Below are 19,851 nucleotides of genomic sequence, written 5' to 3'. Positions count from 1 at the left end.
AACCATGTTTTACTCACTCTGCAGCAACCAGCAACCATGTTTAACTCACTCTGTAGCAACCAGCAACCATGTTTTACTCACTCTGCAGCAACCAGCAACCATGTTTTACTCACTCTGTAGCAACCAGCAACCATGTTTTACTCACTCTGTAGCAACCAGCAACCATCGTTTACTCACTCTGTAGCAACCAGCAACCATGTTTTACTCACTCTGTAGCAACCAGCAACCAGCAACCATCGTTTACTCACTCTGTAGCAACCAGCAACCATGTTTTACCCACTCTGTAGCAACCAGCAACCATGTTTTACTCACTCTGTAGCAACCAGCAACCATCATTTACTCACTCTGTAGCAACCAGCAACCATGTTTTACTCACTCTGCAGCAACCAGCAACCATGTTTTACTCACTCTGTAGCAACCAGCAACCATGCTTTACTCACTCTGTAGCAACCAAAAACCATCATTTACTCACTCTGTAGCAACCAGCAACCATGTTTTACTCACTCTGCAGCAACCAGCAACCATGTTTTACTCACTCTGTAGCAACCAGCAACCATGCTTTACTCACTCTGTAGCAACCAGCAACCATCATTTACTCACTCTGTAGCAACCAGCAACCATGTTTTACTCACTCTGCAGCAACCAGCAACCATGTTTTACTCACTCTGTAGCAACCAGCAACCATGCTTTACTCACTCTGTAGCAACCAACAACCATAATTTACTCACTCTGTAGCAACCAGCAACCATCATTTACTCACTCTGCCGCAACCAGCAACCATGTTTTACTCACTCTGCAGCAACCATGTTTTACTCACTCTGCAGCAACCAGCAACCATGTTTTACTCACTCTGCAGCAACCATGTTTTACTCACTCTGCAGCAACCAGCAACCATGTTTTACTCACTCTGCAGCAACCAGCAACCATGTTTTACTCACTCTGCAGCAACCAGCAACAGAATTCATAGAGAGCTGAGACATTTTATGACCAATATACACACGAAATCCATTGTATAATTGATAATTGTGTTTAGTAACAGTGGCTGGATTAGAAATGATTGTATTTAGGTGCAAGTCCGCCCCTTTGTCAGAGTAAGCGCTGTCTGTAGTGACTATTCCTCACCAGAGGATGTCAGTAGAATATGAAACATGAATCTATCTATCACTCTATTCTATAGTTCTCCCTGCCAGAGGAGTGATATAATCTGAAACCTCACTGGGCTCGCTCTAATCCTAAACAACTGTAGATTATGCTATAGATTATGTAGATGGTTTTGGACATTCATTATCGACCAGCACAAAGGTAAAGCTTTAAGGAGACACATTACTGATAATGTTATTAATACTCGGTTCAAAATAATCTGCAGTACGTTCACATTCATAAATGATTGAGAACGAAGTATATTCATTTAAAAGCCATTTAAAATTAATTTCATTAAGACAGAAATAGAGAAAGAACTTTCTCTGTGTGAATAACTAAACAAGGGAATTATCTGCCATGTTTCTTTCATCTTTATTTAACCAGGCAAGTCAGTTAAGAACAAATTCTTATTTTCAATGACAGCCTAGTTAACTGCCTGTTCAGGGGTAGAACAACAGATTTGTACCTTGTCAGCTCGGGGGTTTGAACTTGCAACCTTCCGGTTACTAGTCCAACGCTCTAACCTCTAGGCTACCCTGCCGCTCATCTAGGTACCTTGAGATGAATGCCCTAACTGTAAGTTGCACCGATAAGAGCCTCTGCTAAATGACTAAAATGTCAATGTAATTAGCCACGGAGCTTCTGCTTCAATATGTGATGGGTAAAGGATCTGTGATTTAACACAGACTTTAATAAACACGAGAAGCAGAGTTCAATAGATATGACATAGTGGAATAAAACACAGACGATACTCTGCAACCGCAAACACACTGAGTAAACAAAACATTAAGAACACCTGCTCTTTCCATCACATTGTCTGACCAGGTGAATCCAGGTGAAAGCTATGATCCCTTATTGATGTCACTTGTTAAATCCACTTCAATCAGTGTAGATGAAGGGGAGGAGACAGGTGAAAGAAGGATGTTTAAGCCTTGAGACAATTGTGACACGGATTGTGTATGTGTGTCATTCAGAGGGTGAATGGGGAAGACAAAATATTTAAGCGCCTTTGAACAGGGGTATTGTAGTAAGTGCCAGGTGTACTGGTTCGTGTCAAGAACTGCAAAGCTGCTGAGTTTTTCACACTCAACAGTTTCCTGTGTGCATCAAGAAGGGTCCACCACCCAAAGGACATCCAGCCAACTTGACACAACCGTGGGAAGCATTGGAGTCAACATGGGCCAGCATCCCTGTGGAACGCTTTCACCACCTCGTAGAGTCCATGCCCTGACTATTGAGGCTGTTCTGAGGACAAAAGGGGGGGTGCAACTTAATATTAGGAAGGTGTTCCTGATGTTTGGTGTACTCAGTGTAGTTCAGTAGCAGGAGAGATGATACAAACTGATAATCTGCAGTCAAAGGAAATCCAACAGGAAGTCATATCTATTGGTTGCAAGACTTTCTACTTCAACCGTCCTCTCTGTATACACACATAACATCACCCTGTAGCTATATGCTACATACCAGACAGCATGTACATCGAGTGGGTCCAGCGATAGCTACCCCAGACATTCTTGTGAGAGGTAAAGTTGATTATAACACCGTGCTTGTAATGTAAACATGTCGAGTTGTGTGTTTCAAATCAGTCCACTAACTCATGCCTCAACGGTGAACCTGTAAATGTCAAAATGTCAATTTGCCATCATTCCTGTTAACTTCCATATTGGAAATGCAGCCATTATTTATTTATTTTTTACCTCTGAAAAGATCATCTCAGTCGTTTATCTCTGTACCTACAATTCTCATAAAAAGTCATGTGAATTCAACACTGGAAAAAAATGGTTTAAAATTGGACGTAAAGGAAATGTGAATTTCAAGGTACGTCGGTACAGGTCGTTACAAACTACTCAACCCACCCCATCTTCTTTACCAAAAATTAAAATGTAAAGTAAAATGAATTCACACTTGAAATTAAAGAGGAGTTAAACTTATGTGCCCTGTACGTGCACACAGATAACAATCACTTCATAGTAGTGGAATGTTTGAAGTGACACTAGAACACATGATTGTTTTTTTATTTCTCCTTAATAACCATCTCAGTCAGATATAAAAGTTAGGATGAAAGTGCTTATTTAAATTCACAAAAAGGTTCAAAGGCCAGAATAACGAACAACGATTGCTTAAAGCCATAAGTTATAATGCATGGACGTGACTTCATGAGCATCTCACAAGCCTCTCACAAGCCTCTCACAAGCATCTCATGAGCATGGGTCAGTGAGACACACTGTTGCATAAGTGGAGATCATATACAGCATATAAATAGTAGACAAATATTTACCATCAGCAATAAAAGCATACTTTTCTAATATATAAAGACATCTTACAGTAAACGTATGCACTTCTCTATTTGTGCAATAGCAAAAACTCATGCGTTTGTTCAAAAAGCTAAAAACACAACATTGAGAATCTGCAACATAACAAATATGTCAAATAGATATATTTTACATAAAATGTAGCTAGAAAAACAGCAATTTAATTCCACAAAGTAAAAGCAAATTTTTTTTTTTGTGCAATTTCTTTGTTGATAATAACACTGTCACGCCAGACAATTCTGATTCAAAGTTCCTTAAACGTGATATTCTCTTTTTCCTCGCTTAATACGATTATTTAAAACATTATGTAGAAAGCAAAGAAAAGGCACAGATCTTTGCTTTTCAATCAAAAGCACCAAACTGGACAAAAAGCAAGTCTACACTAAATTTGGTCAGATTCCGTTTTCAAATACTTTCATATTATATATATATATATTAGATACTTTCCCCGTTATTTCCTTTCCAATTTCTCTCCAAGAATCAAATTCTTAACTAATCACTCGATATGAATACAATTTAAACAACAAGCCTATTTTGAAAATAGTACACATATGCATTTATATGAATAAATGTGTTAAGATTGGGTTATGGGGTATAATAAATATAAATGATTCTGTTTGTGTGCAAGTGTATGCAAGCATAATTAACGTAGAAGCATTATCTTTAAATCCCATATATTGCACCTGTGTCCACTACTTCAACCGTCCTCTTGCTTATCCTTTGCTGCGAGGAACTCCACTGACCTAAAAGTTCAAAAAAATTCATAGAGAGTATAAAGTCTCTGTTTTTAAAGGTTTGTTTTCCTCTCAGATATAGATCATCGTATGGTGAGGGGAGGGGAATGTTAAGACACATGAACGTTGCATTACTAACATGAAGAAACCTGAAGTAACTGAAACTGAGAGAAGAATCCCCCAACACCCAACCAATGGGGTCTGTCTGTCTGTCTGTCTGTCTGTCTGTCTGTCTGTCTGTCTGTCTGTCTGTCTGTCTGCCTGCCTGCCTGCCTGCCTGCCTGCCTGCCTGCCTGTCTGTCTGTCTGTCTGTCTGTCTGTCTGTCTGTCTGTCTGTCTGTCTGCCTGCCTGCCTGTCTGTCTGTCTGTCTGTCTGTCTGTCTGCCTGTCTAGTGGAATGAGGTTGAGAGGAACTGTGGACATAGCCTGGTTCCATATCTATTTGTGCTGTCTTGCCAACTCATATGTGACCAGAGAAGTTGGCGTGACCATAGCAGTTGTCAAGACATCGCTAATTGATCTAGAACCATGCTAGCTGAGGACTGGACGTTGGATGGGGGGGCTCAGCTGCTCCTGGAGGAAGCACCAAAGAACGTCCCATATGAGGAAAGGCCCAAATGGTACACTATTCCTTATATAGTGCATTACTTGTGACGAGAGCCTTCTGGTCAACAGTAGTACTTTATATAGGGAATAGGGTGCTATTTGGGATGCAACCCCAGTCTATAGATGCTCTTCGGAGGTGATCCTGAGGGAGGCGATGGCCTTGGTGCAGGTCTGAAGAACCTCTTCCTGCTTAGGGTTCCTGACCATGAGGACAGAGACAGGGGGGTTCTCCTCCTCAGAGTCCCGGGGTGTCTGGAGGGGGGACAGCCTCTCCCTCTCCATCCCGGTCTCCCTCTCCATCTCCCTCTCCATCCCCCTCTCCCTCCCCTGCTGCCGGGCTCCTGAGTCCTCTGCACCGAGGGCTGCCAGACGAACAGATCCCTCCTTAGTGCTGTCCTGGTGGAGCTCAGTCTTTTGAGGGGATAGGGCTGACAGATGGGTCCGGTCAGAGCTGCAGGAGGGCAGAGAGCGCAGTACCTGGATCCCTCCGATAGGCACCATGGGTAGGAGAGTCCCAGCCTGCTGCTGAGAGTGTAGGGGGAGGTGGCTGAAGAGGTTCTGACGAGGACAACTGGAGCAGGCGGACCCAGGCAGGCAGGGAGGCACGCTTCTCCTCTGATCCTAAACACAACAAGTTATAGTGACAATCAGAAGACACGTATCTACAGTTTCTTTCTAAAAAAAACAAGTTTGAAATGACAATCAAGAAAAAAATTCATGGACACCATTGGTGAAAAAAACCCATTGTGATTAATAAAGGTTTAACATCAAGAACACTGAGTTGAAATGAAGTCAGTTGAAATGAAGTCAGTGCAGCTAGTTTTGATGGACAAGCATATACCAGTCAATCTAAACATATACTAGTCAATGAAAACATACTGTAAACAACTATATTACATACCATATCCATTTCAATGGTTTCTCCCTGCTGGACCAGTTCAGCCTTGGCTTGCTGCCTGGTTTTATCCCCAGAGTCTCTATGTTGTGAGCCCCCTCTACGTGGAGACACAGCCCTGAGCACCACCCTCTGTCTCCTCCCAGCCAGGTCCACTCCACCTGGGGACAGGGGCCTCTCCATACAGGCCGGAAAGAGGTGCTGGATGGGGGTGAGGTTGGGGGAGCTTGGCCTCAGCGGGGAGGTGTCCCATCGAGGTGAGGAGCGTCCCCGGGGGGAGAGGTCTCTCCGGGTTGAGGGGTAGCCGAGGCGGGAGTTAGGCGGTTCCCTCAGAGGGGACTCCCAGCCGGGGGACAGCAGACAGGTGGGGTAGGGGTCAAAGAACAGACAGCCCTGGTCAGGAGACAGCATGGCCAGGCTACAGTCTTCCTTGTCCAGGCTGGAGGCCAAGACAGTCCTCCGGTCTGGCCCTGTCCTCCTGACAGTGGAGGGGGGATGGGGATGGGGGTGGACATCGATGCCTGACAGGGTGGAGGTGGGATGGGGGTGGATATCGACGCTAGGCAGGGTGTAGGTTGAGAGGCAGCTGGGGAGGGGATGGAAGGAACTGAGGGGACAGCCATGGACGTCTGACGACACACCCTGGATGACAGCGGCAGCTGTGACCGACAGAGAGGCTACGCCACAGGGCTGAGGGCTGGTGCTCCGGGAAAGGATCTTGGGAGTAGAGTCACCGTCGTAGTCGTCCTCGTCCTCGTCATCTTCGTCGATATCGTCGATCTCTTCATCCATGCCATCGGAGTCGTCTGCGTCTGAGAACTGGTGTTTGGCTGAGCTCAAGACCCCGGTCTTCAAGTCTTGCTGGATGTCATCTGCATTGTTTGAAAGAACAACAAGTAAAGACAAAGGATACATCACTTGTTTCTGTCATTCTTTCTGTGGTACAGTTACCATGGGTTACACAATCAGTTTTAAATATCTGAATAACTCCCTGGTCATTGGTCAATATCTTACCAGATTCCAGTGTCTCTGTATCATCCACTGTGACTGACACACCAAGCTCAAGACACTTCTTCATGTGAGCCTTTGACTTCATATGCTTGGTCAGATTTCCTGTGAGTCAAACATGTTAAAGATTCATTTAGCTGATTATCTTTTTATCATTATCATTCAATTGTACTTTTTTTTGGGGGGGGGGGATAAATGTTACTGTTGTCATCAATGCAATCATCATTCAATCTAGTTGATTTGATGAATCCCTTTTTAAAATCAGCAGTCGTCACAAAGTTAATCTCTCGTCTCATTCGTCTGTAAGAAGAAGGGAATCCCACCTTTAGTTTTGAAAGCGAAGTTGCAGACCCTGCAGACGTAGGGCCGGACGTCAGTGTGGGTGCGTATGTGTTTCTTCAGCATGCTGGGTTTCTTACAGCGAATGCCACACTCCTCACAGATATACTTCCCCCGGCCTCGGCCCCTCACGTACACATAGTCCTCATTAGACTTGAACCTGAGGGGAGGAAAACCATCCTTAATGCGATGTTCTATATCAGGGTGGTGTCAGACTCATTCCACGGAGGGCCGAGTGTATGCTGGTTTTTGCAGTTTCCTTTCAATTTGATTAGTTAGGAACTCCCATCACCTGATTGTCTAGGTCAAAAATTGGACTCAATGATCAGAATTGATCAATCAAGTACAAAGGAGGAGCAAAAACCTGCAGACACTTGGCCCTCCATGGAATGACATGTGTTTTATATTATACGTAGCTATAGACATGCAAGGTAAGTGAAAACAGCTATTCAATCTAATTCCAGGGATCTCTTTTAAAGAGGTCTTCTGATTTCAATGGGACTACCAGGTTAAATAAAGTTTAAAAAAATAATTTGTACCACCAGGCATAACCCCTTTATAAAACATGTACACATTACAAACTAACATTCAAAGTAATATTATAGCGCTTATTGATTGATGTGATATTATCATAACAGACCCTCCTTCAAATATTTTTATCCGGGTTGGTGTTGATGTTGGTGTTGGTGTTGGTGTTGGCACTGCTGTTTGTTTCGAGGAGACCTCCCTCTCTTTCCAGTCCTCCTTCCCGGCTTTTACCCTGCAGCTGGCATCCTTCACTTTCCTCCCATAGGAGCTCCCTTCCAGCTCTTTGAGCTGCGGTTTGCTCTGTAGCTAAATGAGACAGATAAATAAACGTTAATAAAAAGAATAAATAAAAACAATTCTGTGAAACATTAAACATTCCGTGAACATGCAGTTTAGGTATAGAAGAAAATGTATAATATGGTTACAATTAGATTATGTATTTATAATGTAACTTGATTCCAGGATTGGAAACATTCAATATAGATGTTTATGGAATAATGAATAATGAAATAATCAATCAATGTTCTCACCAGCCCGAGCCTCTGCCTCCATAAGAGTGAGGAGGAGACCAGCTTCCCAGTCCCAGGTTGGTACATGGCAGCCATGGTGTACACCCATGTGTTAGTCGTCTGTTTGGAGCGGAGCAGAGCCAAGGTGGCACTGGTGTTGAGGTTAGGAGGGTTGGGGTTATGGGAACTGATGCACCACGTAGCGTACACAGAGGACAGGGGAGAGCTGCTGTGAGTGCTGTTTGGCTTGGTGTAGTTCAGATAGCACCAACTCACAGCTGTCATTGTGCGGAGACTTGGAAATTGAGATATCCGTTTGGTGTTTTCCCCGTCTGAGATGAGGATGCCCTGACCTTTGACTAGCTGCACCAGCACCTCCATCTGTGCCTTGCTGTCCATGCCAGACTCATTGAAATCCTTTAGAGAAAGCAGAGCATGTGGATGTAGGCTTGCTTCTGTTGGCGAGTTATCCATAGGGGAATCAGGACTTTCTGACCCTTGTTGCTGAGGTGAGACGAAGCTTCCACTTGCTGGCTCGTTATGAGAATGAAGCGCTGATGAGACAGACAAAGAGGATTTTGAAGGAAAGCCTGACAGTGATGCTCCCTGGTTGGTGTCACTTTGAAACTCTGACTTTAAACTGTGCTTGTTCTCTTCAGTCACATTATAATTCCCTAATTCCACAGCACCCAACTCCTCCACTATCTCACCGTACATTTTCTCCTCTTTGACGCGTTTCTGCTGTTTGACCTCCATGAACAGGTCCAAGCTGCTGGCCGGAGACAACATGCGTTTGTTGGATCCACCACTGGACCCACAGTTGGTGGTGGAGATCGTCCTGGAGGTCAGGGAGAGAGGGATGCCTGTCTTCAGCTTAGCTGGGGGCAGATCTAGAACGTGAACCTGGACTGGGCTGGTCAACAGTCCTCGAGGGTGTCCTAATAATATATTAGATGTATCCAAATTCGTGGCTAAATTTGCGAAGTGAGAAGTGAGTAAAGAGGTTCTGGTGGAGTTAACGCTTTCGAACGGATCATCTACAATTTGGGACACAGTGGTGTATGTGATGCTACCATAGGATGGCACGTGAGTCTGGATTCTAACAGGAACTAGGAGACCAGAGTGTGACGGCTGAGGGGAGAACATTGGCAGACACTGAGAGTGCAGAGCGGTGGATGAGAACGACAGGGCACTGCTGAGGTACTGAGGAAGAATATTTAGCGGAAGGACTGGATGTGCAAATTCAAGGTTAACATTCAAGGACTCCTGTCTTACCAAGTTACTCCGTCTGGGCTCCGAGTAGCTGGCGCTGAGTTCCGCATGTCTAACTTTGGCCGTTGGAGAGAGACTGCCGTAGTCAAATGATACGCTGCGGACCTCTGGGAGCTCTCTGCACTGGGAGTGGCACGGTGCCTGTTCTGAAGAGGTACGTCTCATTTCATGTTGTTGACGTTGGTTCAGGACAGAGAGGGAGTAGCCGCTTCCTGGCACCGCTAAGAACTCCAATGCTTTGCCAAACTCATCCTGTCTAGCCGCCGGGGAAGCTGGCTTGGGGATAACCTCTCTCTCTTTCTCCTCTCGGTCAAACGAGAAGCTGGAGCAGTAGGATAGGTTGCTGTCTTGACTGGGGCTCCGGGAGAGGCTCGTACAAGCCGACTCAAAGCTAGACTCGCCAGAGGAGTGCTCCAAGTCAGCTAAGCGCAGTCTCTTCTTCTTCGGAGGGAGTTTCTCTGGGGGGAACTGAGACAGGGTTTCACTCCTCTGAGGCCATTGGAACTCCTCTATATGTCTATCGGGCTCCTTCGCCTTCACCTGTTTCACCTCAGCTGATTTCTCTTTCTCTGGACTGTCTGGTTCTACAGTCACCCTGATCTCTGGGACCGGTATGTTAGACTGACGGACTAGCTTAGGTGTCATTTGATACGACTTATCTAATAATCTACTGTCACTCAACTGGTGTGCAAAGATCTCAGTCCTTTTGTGCATCTCTCTAGTTTCGCTTTGCTCCACCACCTCCATTGAGGACGGCTTATCCCGGTAGTTGTAAGAATCTGACTGTTCAGAGAGAGACCTGGTAAGGGAGTTAGTGTGTTGAATCACAGAGATGACGTTACCTAAAGATCTTCTCTCTTCTCTCTCTCTCTTTTCCCACATTTCCCTTTCCAGTCTATCACGTTGTGATCTATCCTGTGTGTGAACGCTTTGGGCATGTCCTTTCACTGAGGATGTAGTGGTTAGAGCACCTTGCGAGGTTTGCTTTGAATCATAGTCCCTCATCTCTTCAGAGTGGTCACAGTCCGTGTGATACTGGCCTCCTACATCCTCCTCCTCCGCAACACACTTTTCCTTTCGCCGTTTCCTCGTCGCATATTCCATCGCTTGCTTTTGTTGGATGATGAAACTGTCCACCTCCACTCCGAGGTTGGAAATATCAGAGATGTTTCCGTAGTGGTCATGAGGTCCATCGTGTGCAGAGTGTTCAAAGGCAGCCTGTCTCGTAAGTCTCCTAATGCCTCCAGGGGACGCCCTTTCATCAAAGGAGTGGCTGCCTCGCAGGCCTTGTGACATGTCCTGACATGCCACCGAGGACGTGGGCATCGAGTTGCTCCGGACCAGCTGTCCAGAATCAGAGAGCTCTAGTTGAGCCTCCTTAATGTCCTCCCTTGTAAATGAATGTGTGTTTATTCTGATCGATTCAACCATTGATTCCTTTTCTTGTGTGAATACGCGGGAAACACCTCGCTCCGATGTCTTACGATCACTCGTTAAGTCTGTCCTGCAAGTCACAACAGTTATGGCCTGTTGTTTCGGGTTCGGCTTGTAACACTTTCCAAACATTATCTCTTGATAGGACTTGGCGTTTGTGTTGGGAGGACCACCTGTTTGGTGTTCAGCACTCTCAGAGCGTGAGAAGTAGCCTGAGTCTGTGCTGCCTTTGCTTCCCTGGCTAGGCAGGGAGAGAGATGTGTCAGTGTCACTGCTCCTTTTCTCTGAGAGCCGGAGTGCCAGCCTCTGCTTGATGGCGCTGGATTGGATTGCATGGCTGACCTGAGAAACAGCTGGAGCAGCATTGATCTCCAAGAGCCTGGGTGAACCGTCCTCAGATAATGTTGATGCTAATGTAACTCCCTGTTTCTGGGCAATGAGATTCAGTACTTTAACAGCAGTGGTGCTATCTGGTTCCTCCACTGAAACAGTGTCCAAGAGCGATGAATCATCTTCGTCCGTGTCCGAGCTCTGCTCAGCATCAGAGTAGAACTCTCCTTCTCCTTCTAAAGATCCCCGGTCCTCCATGTTGACATTGTAAGAACCCAGTTCTGAAAATGGCACTGTCCCAGCTTTGACCGAGTGAGCATGAGATTTTCTGTGTTTGTATAAATTGCTCTTGGTTTTGAAGGAGAAACCACAGGGCACGCAGGGGTAGGGTCTCTCCCCAGTATGTGAGCGAATATGCTTCTTAAGTACGCTGGGTTTGGCACATGCCCTCCCACAATAATCACAAACATACTTCCCAGGTCTCTGTTGCTGCTTCTGCTCCATCTTACTACACACCTCCTTGGATAGTTCCTCTATTCCTGACTGGGAACAGTGTTGGAGAGACACGGGTAAACTGGGGGAGCTCCTCTGAGGAGAGGGCCCTCCACAGCTGACAAGTGGCAGTGCAGAAAGCAAGTGATCTGCTGTTTTCTGTCTAGCAAAGGGAACTGTCTGTCTCTCCTGTGGTGGATATGAGGTTAATACGTTGTAATGAGGATGACTGCAGGGTTGATCCTGTAATTGGCGTAGTGATTTCCCTTCTAATTGTCTGAGTTTCCCTGAGTCAGACATATCTGTTGAACAATATGTGGTTCTACTCTGGTCCTCCTCAGGTTCTGGGCATAGATGCCACCCCTCCCCTTCCGAATCAGCCGAGGGGGGTATTTTAGTTTGGGCAATCATAGGTTCTGGTGCTGCTGACTTTCTCTGGGGAACTGTCTTATTCAGAGCCTCTTTAGAGCTTTTCACCTCTGCAGTAGTTTCTAGTGACTCCATGACGATTCCAATGTCACCTTCCTCTTCAGGGTTGATTTCCTACAGATGATAAAGTCTGTTATGTTACTGTAGTAGTAATATTCGCAGATGTACACTGGTTGCAGGAAAGGGTCATCTGGAAAAAAAAAGAAACAGAATAATTATTTTTTTGTGAAATTACAATACTTCACAATATTACATTACATTACATAGTTCACAGTATTACATTAAGGACACACATGCATTGTCCCTACCAAATACCAGTAGACGCAAAAATAGCACAACTACTTACTTACAAAAATACTGTAGTTAACGTGCAACCCCCTTCCTGTTTCCCCCTTCCTGTTTCTCCCAACAAGAAACATAAAACAGATCATATCACCACTTAGGGACCTTTATAACCTCACAGACAAAAAATCATTTTCCAAAATAGTTCCTCCTTCAACTAAACTTGGTGCATAATGACCAGTGATCATGGCAGGAAATGAAAGAATAACCATGCTCTTTTACTAGACTCTCTCAAATACCTGTACCTCATCTAACCCCTGGCCAGTGCACTACAATGACAGTGTGTATGTTTACCTGGACGCTAAACTCATCAAAGACACTTGATATGTGTACTGTTTATTATCTCATCCTATACCTCAGCTCCACATTATGGGACTACCTGTGTTTCTGCTCCATTACACTATGTCTGCACCCCAAATGGCACACTATCCCCTATATAGTGCACTACCCATAGGGCTCTGGTCAAAAGTAGTGCATTATAAAGGGAATAGGGTGCCATTTTGGATGAACCCTATAGCTCCATAGCAGGGTATGTAATCTTGTCTTAAATCTCAGCTCTACACCTTGGGGCAGGGTATGTAATCTTGTTCTATACCGTGGACCAGGGTATGTAATCTTGTCCTAAATCTCAGCTCTACACCTTGGACCAGGGTATGTAATCTTGTTCTATACCGTGGACCAGGGTATGTAATCTTGTTCTGTACCGTGGACCAGGGTATGTAATCTTGTTCTGTACCGTGGACCAGGGTATGTAATCTTGTTCTGTACCGTGGACCAGGGTATGTAATCGTGTTCTGTACCGTGGACCAGGGTATGTAATCTTGTTCTATACCGTGGACCAGGGTATGTAATCTTGTTCTGTACCGTGGACCAGGGTATGTAATCTTGTTCTATACTGTGGACCAGGGTATGTAAACTTGTTCTGTACCGTGGACCAGGGTATGTAATCTTGTTCTGTACCGTGGACCAGGGTATGTAATCGTGTTCTGTACCGTGGACCAGGGTATGTAATCTTGTTCTATACCGTGGACCAGGGTATGTAATCTTGTTCTGTACCATGGACCAGGGTATGTAATTTTGTTCTGTACCGTGGACCAGGAATGTAATCTTATTCGATACCGTAGACCGGGGTATGTAATCTTGTTCTGTACCGTGGACCAGGGTATGTAATCTTGTTCTATACTGTGGACCAGGGTATGTAATCTTGTTCTGTACCGTGGACCAGGGTATGTAATCTTGTTCTGTACCGTGGACCAGGGTATGTAATCTTGTTCTATACCGTGGACCAGGGTATGTAATCTTGTTCTGTACCGTGGACCAGGGTATGTAATCTTGTTCTATACCGTGGACCAGGGTATGTAATCTTGTTCTATACCGTGGACCAGGGTATGTAATCTTGTTCTGTACCGTGGACCAGGGTATGTAATCTTGTTCTATACCTCAGCTCTAGATCGTGGACTAGGGTATGTAATCTTGTTCTATACCGTGGACCAGGGTATGTAATCTTGTTCTGTACCGTGGACCAGGGTATGTAATCTTGTTCTGTACCGTGGACCAGGGTATGTGATCTTGTTCTATACTGTAGACCAGGGTATGTAATCTTGTTCTATACATCAGCTCTAGATCATGGACCAGGGTATGTAATCTTGTTCTATACTGTAGACCAGGGTATGTAATCTTGTTCTATACGTCAGCTCTAGATCGTGGACCAGGGTATGTAATCTTGTTCTAGACTGTGGACCAGGGTATGTCATCTTGTTCTATACATCAGCTCTAGATCATGGACCAGGGTATGTAATCTTGTTCTATACTGTAGACCAGGGTATGTAATCTTGTTCTATACGACAGCTCTAGATCGTGGACCAGGGTATGTAATCTTGTTCTAGACTGTGGACCAGGGTATGTCATCTTGTTCTATACGTCAGCTCTACATTGTGGGGCTTCATGGTATGCTGGGTCTCAGAGGGAACATCATTCTCATCTTCTCAGTATCAAAGGCTGTGTGCTCTTTAACGAGGTTATGTAAGATTATCTGGTTCAAACCCTCTGAGCTACTCTTAATTAGGACAGCCTATGAGCTACGTTTTCTCTTTCTGTTCCACCCTACTGCTCTCTCTTTCTGTTCCACCCTACTGCTCTCTCTTTCTGTTCTACCCTACTGCTCTCTCTTTCTGTTCCACCCTACTGCTCTCTTTCTGTTCCACCCTACTGCTCTCTTTCTGTTCCACCCTACTGCTCTCTCTCTTTCTGTTCCACCCTACTGCTCTCTCTTTCTGTTCCACCCTACTGCTCTCTCTTTCTGTTCCACCCTACTGCTCTCTCTCTTTCTGTTCCACTCTACTGCTCTCTCTTTCTGTTCCACTCTACTGCTCTCTCTTTCTGTTCCACCCTACTGCTCTCTCTTTCTGTTCCACCCTCCTGCTCTCTCTTTCTGTTCCACCCTACTGCTCTCTCTTTCTGTTCCACCCTACTGCTCTCTCTCTTTCTGTTCCACTCTACTGCTCTCTCTTTCTGTTCCACTCTACTGCTCTCTCTTTCTGTTCCACCCTACTGCTCTCTCTTTCTGTTCCACCCTCCTGCTCTCTCTTTCTGTTCCACTCTACTGCTCTCTCTTTCTGTTCCACTCTACTGCTCTCTTTCTGTTCCACTCTACTGCTCTCTCTTTCTGTTCCACTCTACTGGTCTCTCTTTCTGTTCCACCCTACTGCTCTCTCTTTCTGTTCCACCCTACTGCTCTCTCTTTCTGTTCCACCCTACTGCTCTCTCTTTCTGTTCCACTCTACTGCTCTCTCTTTCTGTTCCACTCTACTGCTCTCTCTTTCTGTTCCACCCTACTGCTCTCTCTTTCTGTTCCACCCTACTGCTCTCTCTTTCTGTTCCACTCTACTGCTCTCTCTCTTTCTGTTCCACTCTACTGCTCTCTCTTTCTGTTCCACCCTACTGCTCTCTCTTTCTGTTCCACCCTACTGCTCTCTTTCTGTTCCACCCTACTGCTCTCTTTCTGTTCCACTCTACTGCTCTCTCTTTCTGTTCCACCCTACTGCTCTCTTTCTGTTCCACCCTACTGCTCTCTCTCTTTCTGTTCCACCTTACTGCTCTCTCTCTTTCTGTTCCACTCTACTGCTCTCTCTTTCTGTTCCACCCTACTGCTCTCTCTTTCTGTTCCACCCTACTGCTCTCTCTTTCTGTTCCACCCTACTGCTCTCTCTTTCTGTTCCACCCTACTGCTCTCTTACTGTTCCACTCTACTGCTCTCTCTTTCTGTTCCACCCTACTGCTCTCTTTCTGTTCCACCCTGCTGCTCTCTCTTTCTGTTCCACCCTACTGCTCTCTCTTTCTGTTCCACCCTACTGCTCTCTCTTTCTATTCCACCCTACTGCTCTCTCTCTTTCTGTTCCACTCTACTGCTCTCTCTTTCTGTTCCACCCTACTACTCTCTCTTTCTGTTCCACTCTACTGCTCTCTCTTTCTGTTCCACTCTACTGCTCTCTCTTTCTGTTCCACCCTACTGCTCTCTTTCTGTTCCACCCGACTGCTCTCTCTTTCTGTTCCACCCTACTGCTCTCTCTTTCTGTTCCACCCTACTGCTCTCTTTCTGTTCCACCCTACTGCTCTCTTTCTGTTCCACTCTACTGCTCTCTCTTTCTGTTCCACCCTACTGCTCTCTTTCTGTTCCACCCTACTGCTCTCTCTCTTTCTGTTCCACCCTACTGCTCTCTCTCTTTCTGTTCCACTCTACTGCTCTCTCTTTCTGTTCCACCCTACTGCTCTCTCTTTCTGTTCCACCCTACTGCTCTCTCTTTCTGTTCCACCCTACTGCTCTCTCTTTCTGTTCCACCCTACTGCTCTCTTACTGTTCCACTCTACTGCTCTCTCTTTCTGTTCCACCCTACTGCTCTCTTTCTGTTCCACCCTGCTGCTCTCTCTTTCTGTTCCACCCTACTGCTCTCTCTTTCTGTTCCACCCTACTGCTCTCTCTTTCTATTCCACCCTACTGCTCTCTCTCTTTCTGTTCCACTCTACTGCTCTCTCTTTCTGTTCCACTCTACTGCTCTCTCTTTCTGTTCCACTCTACTGCTCTCTCTTTCTGTTCCACTCTACTGCTCTCTCTTTCTGTTCCACCCTACTGCTCTCTTTCTGTTCCACCCTACTGCTCTCTCTTTCTGTTCCACCCTACTGCTCTCTCTTTCTGTTCCACCCTACTGCTCTCTTTCTGTTCCACCCTACTGCTCTCTTTCTGTTCCACTCTACTGCTCTCTCTCTTTCTGTTCCACCCTACTGTTCTCTTTCTGTTCCACCCCACTGCTCTCTCTCTTTCTGTTCCACCCTACTGCTCTCTCTCTTTCTGTTCCACTCTACTGCTCTCTCTTTCTGTTCCACCCTACTGCTCTCTCTTTCTGTTCCACCCTACTGCTCTCTCTTTCTGTTCCACCCTACTGCTCTCTCTTTCTGTTCCACCCTACTGCTCTCTTACTGTTCCACTCTACTGCTCTCTCTTTCTGTTCCACCCTACTGCTCTCTCTTTCTGTTCCACCCTACTGCTCTCTCTTTCTGTTCCACCCTACTGCTCTCTCTTTCTGTTCCACCCTACTGCTCTCTTACTGTTCCACTCTACTGCTCTCTCTTTCTGTTCCACCCTACTGCTCTCTTTCTGTTCCACCCTGCTGCTCTCTCTTTCTGTTCCACCCTACTGCTCTCTCTTTCTGTTCCACTCTACTGCTCTCTCTTTCTGTTCCACTCTACTGCTCTCTCTTTCTGTTCCACCCTACTGCTCTCTCTTTCTGTTCCACCCTACTGCTCTCTCTTTCACTATTTGTTACATCCAGGGATTTCTCTCCTTGTTAGACTGTTACATCCTACTGCTCCTTCTCTCTTTGTTACACACACACACACACATACACACACACACACACACACACACACACACACACACATTTGTCAAACAGACCGGAGAGATGATACAAATCCAAGGTGACTCTTAAGATGCAGAGATAAAATACATTAAATCAAAGAGGCTACGCTTCTACTGCAAGAATGTCCAAATAATATTTAAATGGGAAGTACTTTGTCCTCCCACTTGACACAGGGCTAAACACTACAGCTATCTGATAGGGTTTGTATTCCTCTCCTAGACAGACAGACCAAAGTGGAGAATACAGTATATACTGTATACTGTAAAAGGTGACTTCTTGATACATTCTACAAGGGCAGAGGTGACAACATTTAAAGCCTTGAGCAGGAGGGGACAGGGGATCTCTCTCTCTCCTCAAGGTCATTCTGACCTCATAGCTAGGTATGTTTCCATCCTAAAGCAATAAGAGGAGGGAACTACGAGTGCAGGGTGTCAGGGAGATAAGCCTGCCTCACTGAAACAATACATACCTCTCTTCTGAACTACACTACAGATATAGAGAGGGAAGGACACAGCCTGTACTGTATGCAGGCTACACTTCCCAACCTCTGCTAAGTCATATTTACTAGTTCCTTCAGCAGATATAGACTACACTTCCCAACCTCTGCTAAGTCATATTTACTAGTTCCTTCAGCAGATAGACTAACTTCCCAACCTCTGCCAAGTCATATTTACTAGTTTCTTCAGCAGATATAGACTACACTTCCCCACCTCTGCTAAGTCATATTTACTAGTTCCTTCAGCAGATATAGACTACACTTCCCAACCTCTGCCAAGTCATATTTACTACTTCCTTCAGCAGATATAGACTACACTTCCCCACCTCTGCTAAGTCATATTTACTAGTTCCTTCAGCAGATATAGACTACACTTCCCAACCTCTGCCAAGTCATATTTACTAGTTCCTTCAGCAGATATAGACTACACTTCCCCACCTCTGCTAAGTCATATTTACTAGTTCCTTCAGCAGATATAGACTACACTTCCCAACCTCTGTTAAGTCATATTTACTAGTTCCTTCAGCAGATATAGACTACACTTCCCCACCTCTGCTAAGTCATATTTACTAGTTCCTTCAGCAGATATAGACTACACTTCCCAACCTCTGCCAAGTCATATTTACTAGTTCCTTCAGCAGATATAGACTACACTTCCCCACCTCTGCTAAGTCATATTTACTAGTTCCTTCAGCAGATAGACTACACTTCCCAACCTCTGCCAAGTCATATTTACTAGTTCCTTCAGCAGATATAGACTACACTTCCCCACCTCTGCCAAGTCATATTTACTAGTTCCTTCAGCAGATATAGACTACACTTCCCAACAGACCTCTCTTTTAGGAAACAATCAATTTCTTGTGTAGGTAAAGCCAATGGTCGTGTATGTACACTAGTATATATAATTCATGGTATATCCAAAAAGTTCACAGGAATATGGCAAGTGAGTACTACTATAGGAGGCAGTTGGGTGGTAAATCAGTGTGTTTTGAAATTATTGTGGGTTGGCAGTTGGGTGGTAAATCAGTGTGTTTTGGGTTGTTTGTGGATTGGCAGTTGGGTGGTAAATCAGTGTGTTTTTTGAATGTTTGTGGGTTGGCTATTGGCATGTGAATGTGCTGCTTGCATGTGTGTGATTGAGCATGCACTTGTGCTTGAGTGGTTGAGAGGAGGGGGTTGACTCTTAGAAGGTTTCTTTATATTCAAGATACCGTATGCTTATACATTTACACGCTCATAAGACATAGTACAGCAACACTGCTGAAGCATGTTGCATGGAGACAATGGGAAGCATACTGTACATAGGTTATGGAAAACGTCATTACAATGCCACTGCATCACGTTCAGCTACACAGAGGAGTCTAACACTAGCCCCTCATCCATACATTTTATAAGGAAAACACATCGAGTCGGGGACACTGAGGCAGAAAGCCCATTGCATGACAGCATGCACAGAACACAACATGCAGAATTAACACCGATGTAAGATGTTTTCTATCCTACTGTTTTTCAAATAGTCTCTCCACAAGCAGCAGACAGACGGACATGCAGATGTCGAATATAATCCTCAAACAAACCTGACATTAGTATACTCTCTTCTTGTCCCACATCGCCAGTCACATGTCACATTCCTCATATTGCAAATTACAGCTGTCCATTCTCCACATCCCTGGGCTATAGTAATAGCATAAGCAATTATGATCAGATTTAGCGAGGGTAAAATCGTATCAATCAGACGTTGCAGCCGCTGATGCTGGCTGACTGAGCGTACATTAGGAGATCTATTGATGTGAGCTAGTCACCAGAGAAAATACCCAAGCGTGACGCGGGACCCAGGCACAGAAATAGCAAGGGGCCCAGTGAGGGATTACACAACAGCCCACGGTTTAGGACACTTTCTCCAACACAGCAGACAGATACACAGTCTCGGTGTGGGGGGAAAACACTGTTGTCAATACTCTGCTTTTACCAATGGTTGGCACACAACAGACAGCCACATCTCAGCTAGAGGTTCAAAACACAGCAGACAACTTCAACTTTAGAATAGTAGAATATAATAGAATATTCAGGAC

The 19,851-nt window shown here is 45.2% G+C and overlaps 1 protein-coding gene across 1 annotated transcript; it reads right to left on the bottom strand.

Moving 5' to 3' along the window:
* Positions 1-3,141: 3,141 nt before the first annotated feature.
* Positions 3,142-19,588, bottom strand: hivep2b (HIVEP zinc finger 2b). The gene is made up of 7 exons (XM_021585354.2): positions 19,357-19,588; positions 8,093-12,218; positions 7,675-7,868; positions 7,019-7,194; positions 6,702-6,800; positions 5,694-6,559; positions 3,142-5,413 (listed from the first exon to the last, which is right to left on the bottom strand). Exons 2-7 carry the CDS (start codon positions 12,101-12,103, stop codon positions 4,910-4,912), a joined length of 5,850 nt encoding a protein of 1,949 aa, XP_021441029.2. The 5' UTR covers positions 12,104-12,218; positions 19,357-19,588; the 3' UTR covers positions 3,142-4,909.
* Between the last annotated feature and the right edge of the window lie 263 nt (positions 19,589-19,851).

Source organism: Oncorhynchus mykiss, chromosome 25 (assembly GCF_013265735.2).
Source record: "Oncorhynchus mykiss isolate Arlee chromosome 25, USDA_OmykA_1.1, whole genome shotgun sequence".
Classification (NCBI taxonomy): Eukaryota; Metazoa; Chordata; class Actinopteri; order Salmoniformes; family Salmonidae; genus Oncorhynchus; species Oncorhynchus mykiss.
Note: the sequence above shows the minus strand (reverse complement) of the source record. Positions and strands in the feature narration are given on the sequence as shown.

What these genes read in the sequence shown, in the direction of transcription:
- hivep2b (XM_021585354.2), bottom strand. Translation starts at nt 12,103, where the DNA reads ATGGAGTCACTAGAAACTACTGCAGAGGTGAAAAGCTCTAAAGAGGCT. An exon ending in ATAAAAATATTTGAAGGAGG is followed by an intron (nt 7,195 to 7,674) that starts GTCTGTTATGAT and finishes TCCTCCCCTCAG; the next exon opens with GTTCAAGTCTAATGAGGACT. An exon ending in CTTCGCTTTCAAAACTAAAG is followed by an intron (nt 6,801 to 7,018) that starts GTGGGATTCCCT and finishes TTTGACTCACAG; the next exon opens with GAAATCTGACCAAGCATATG.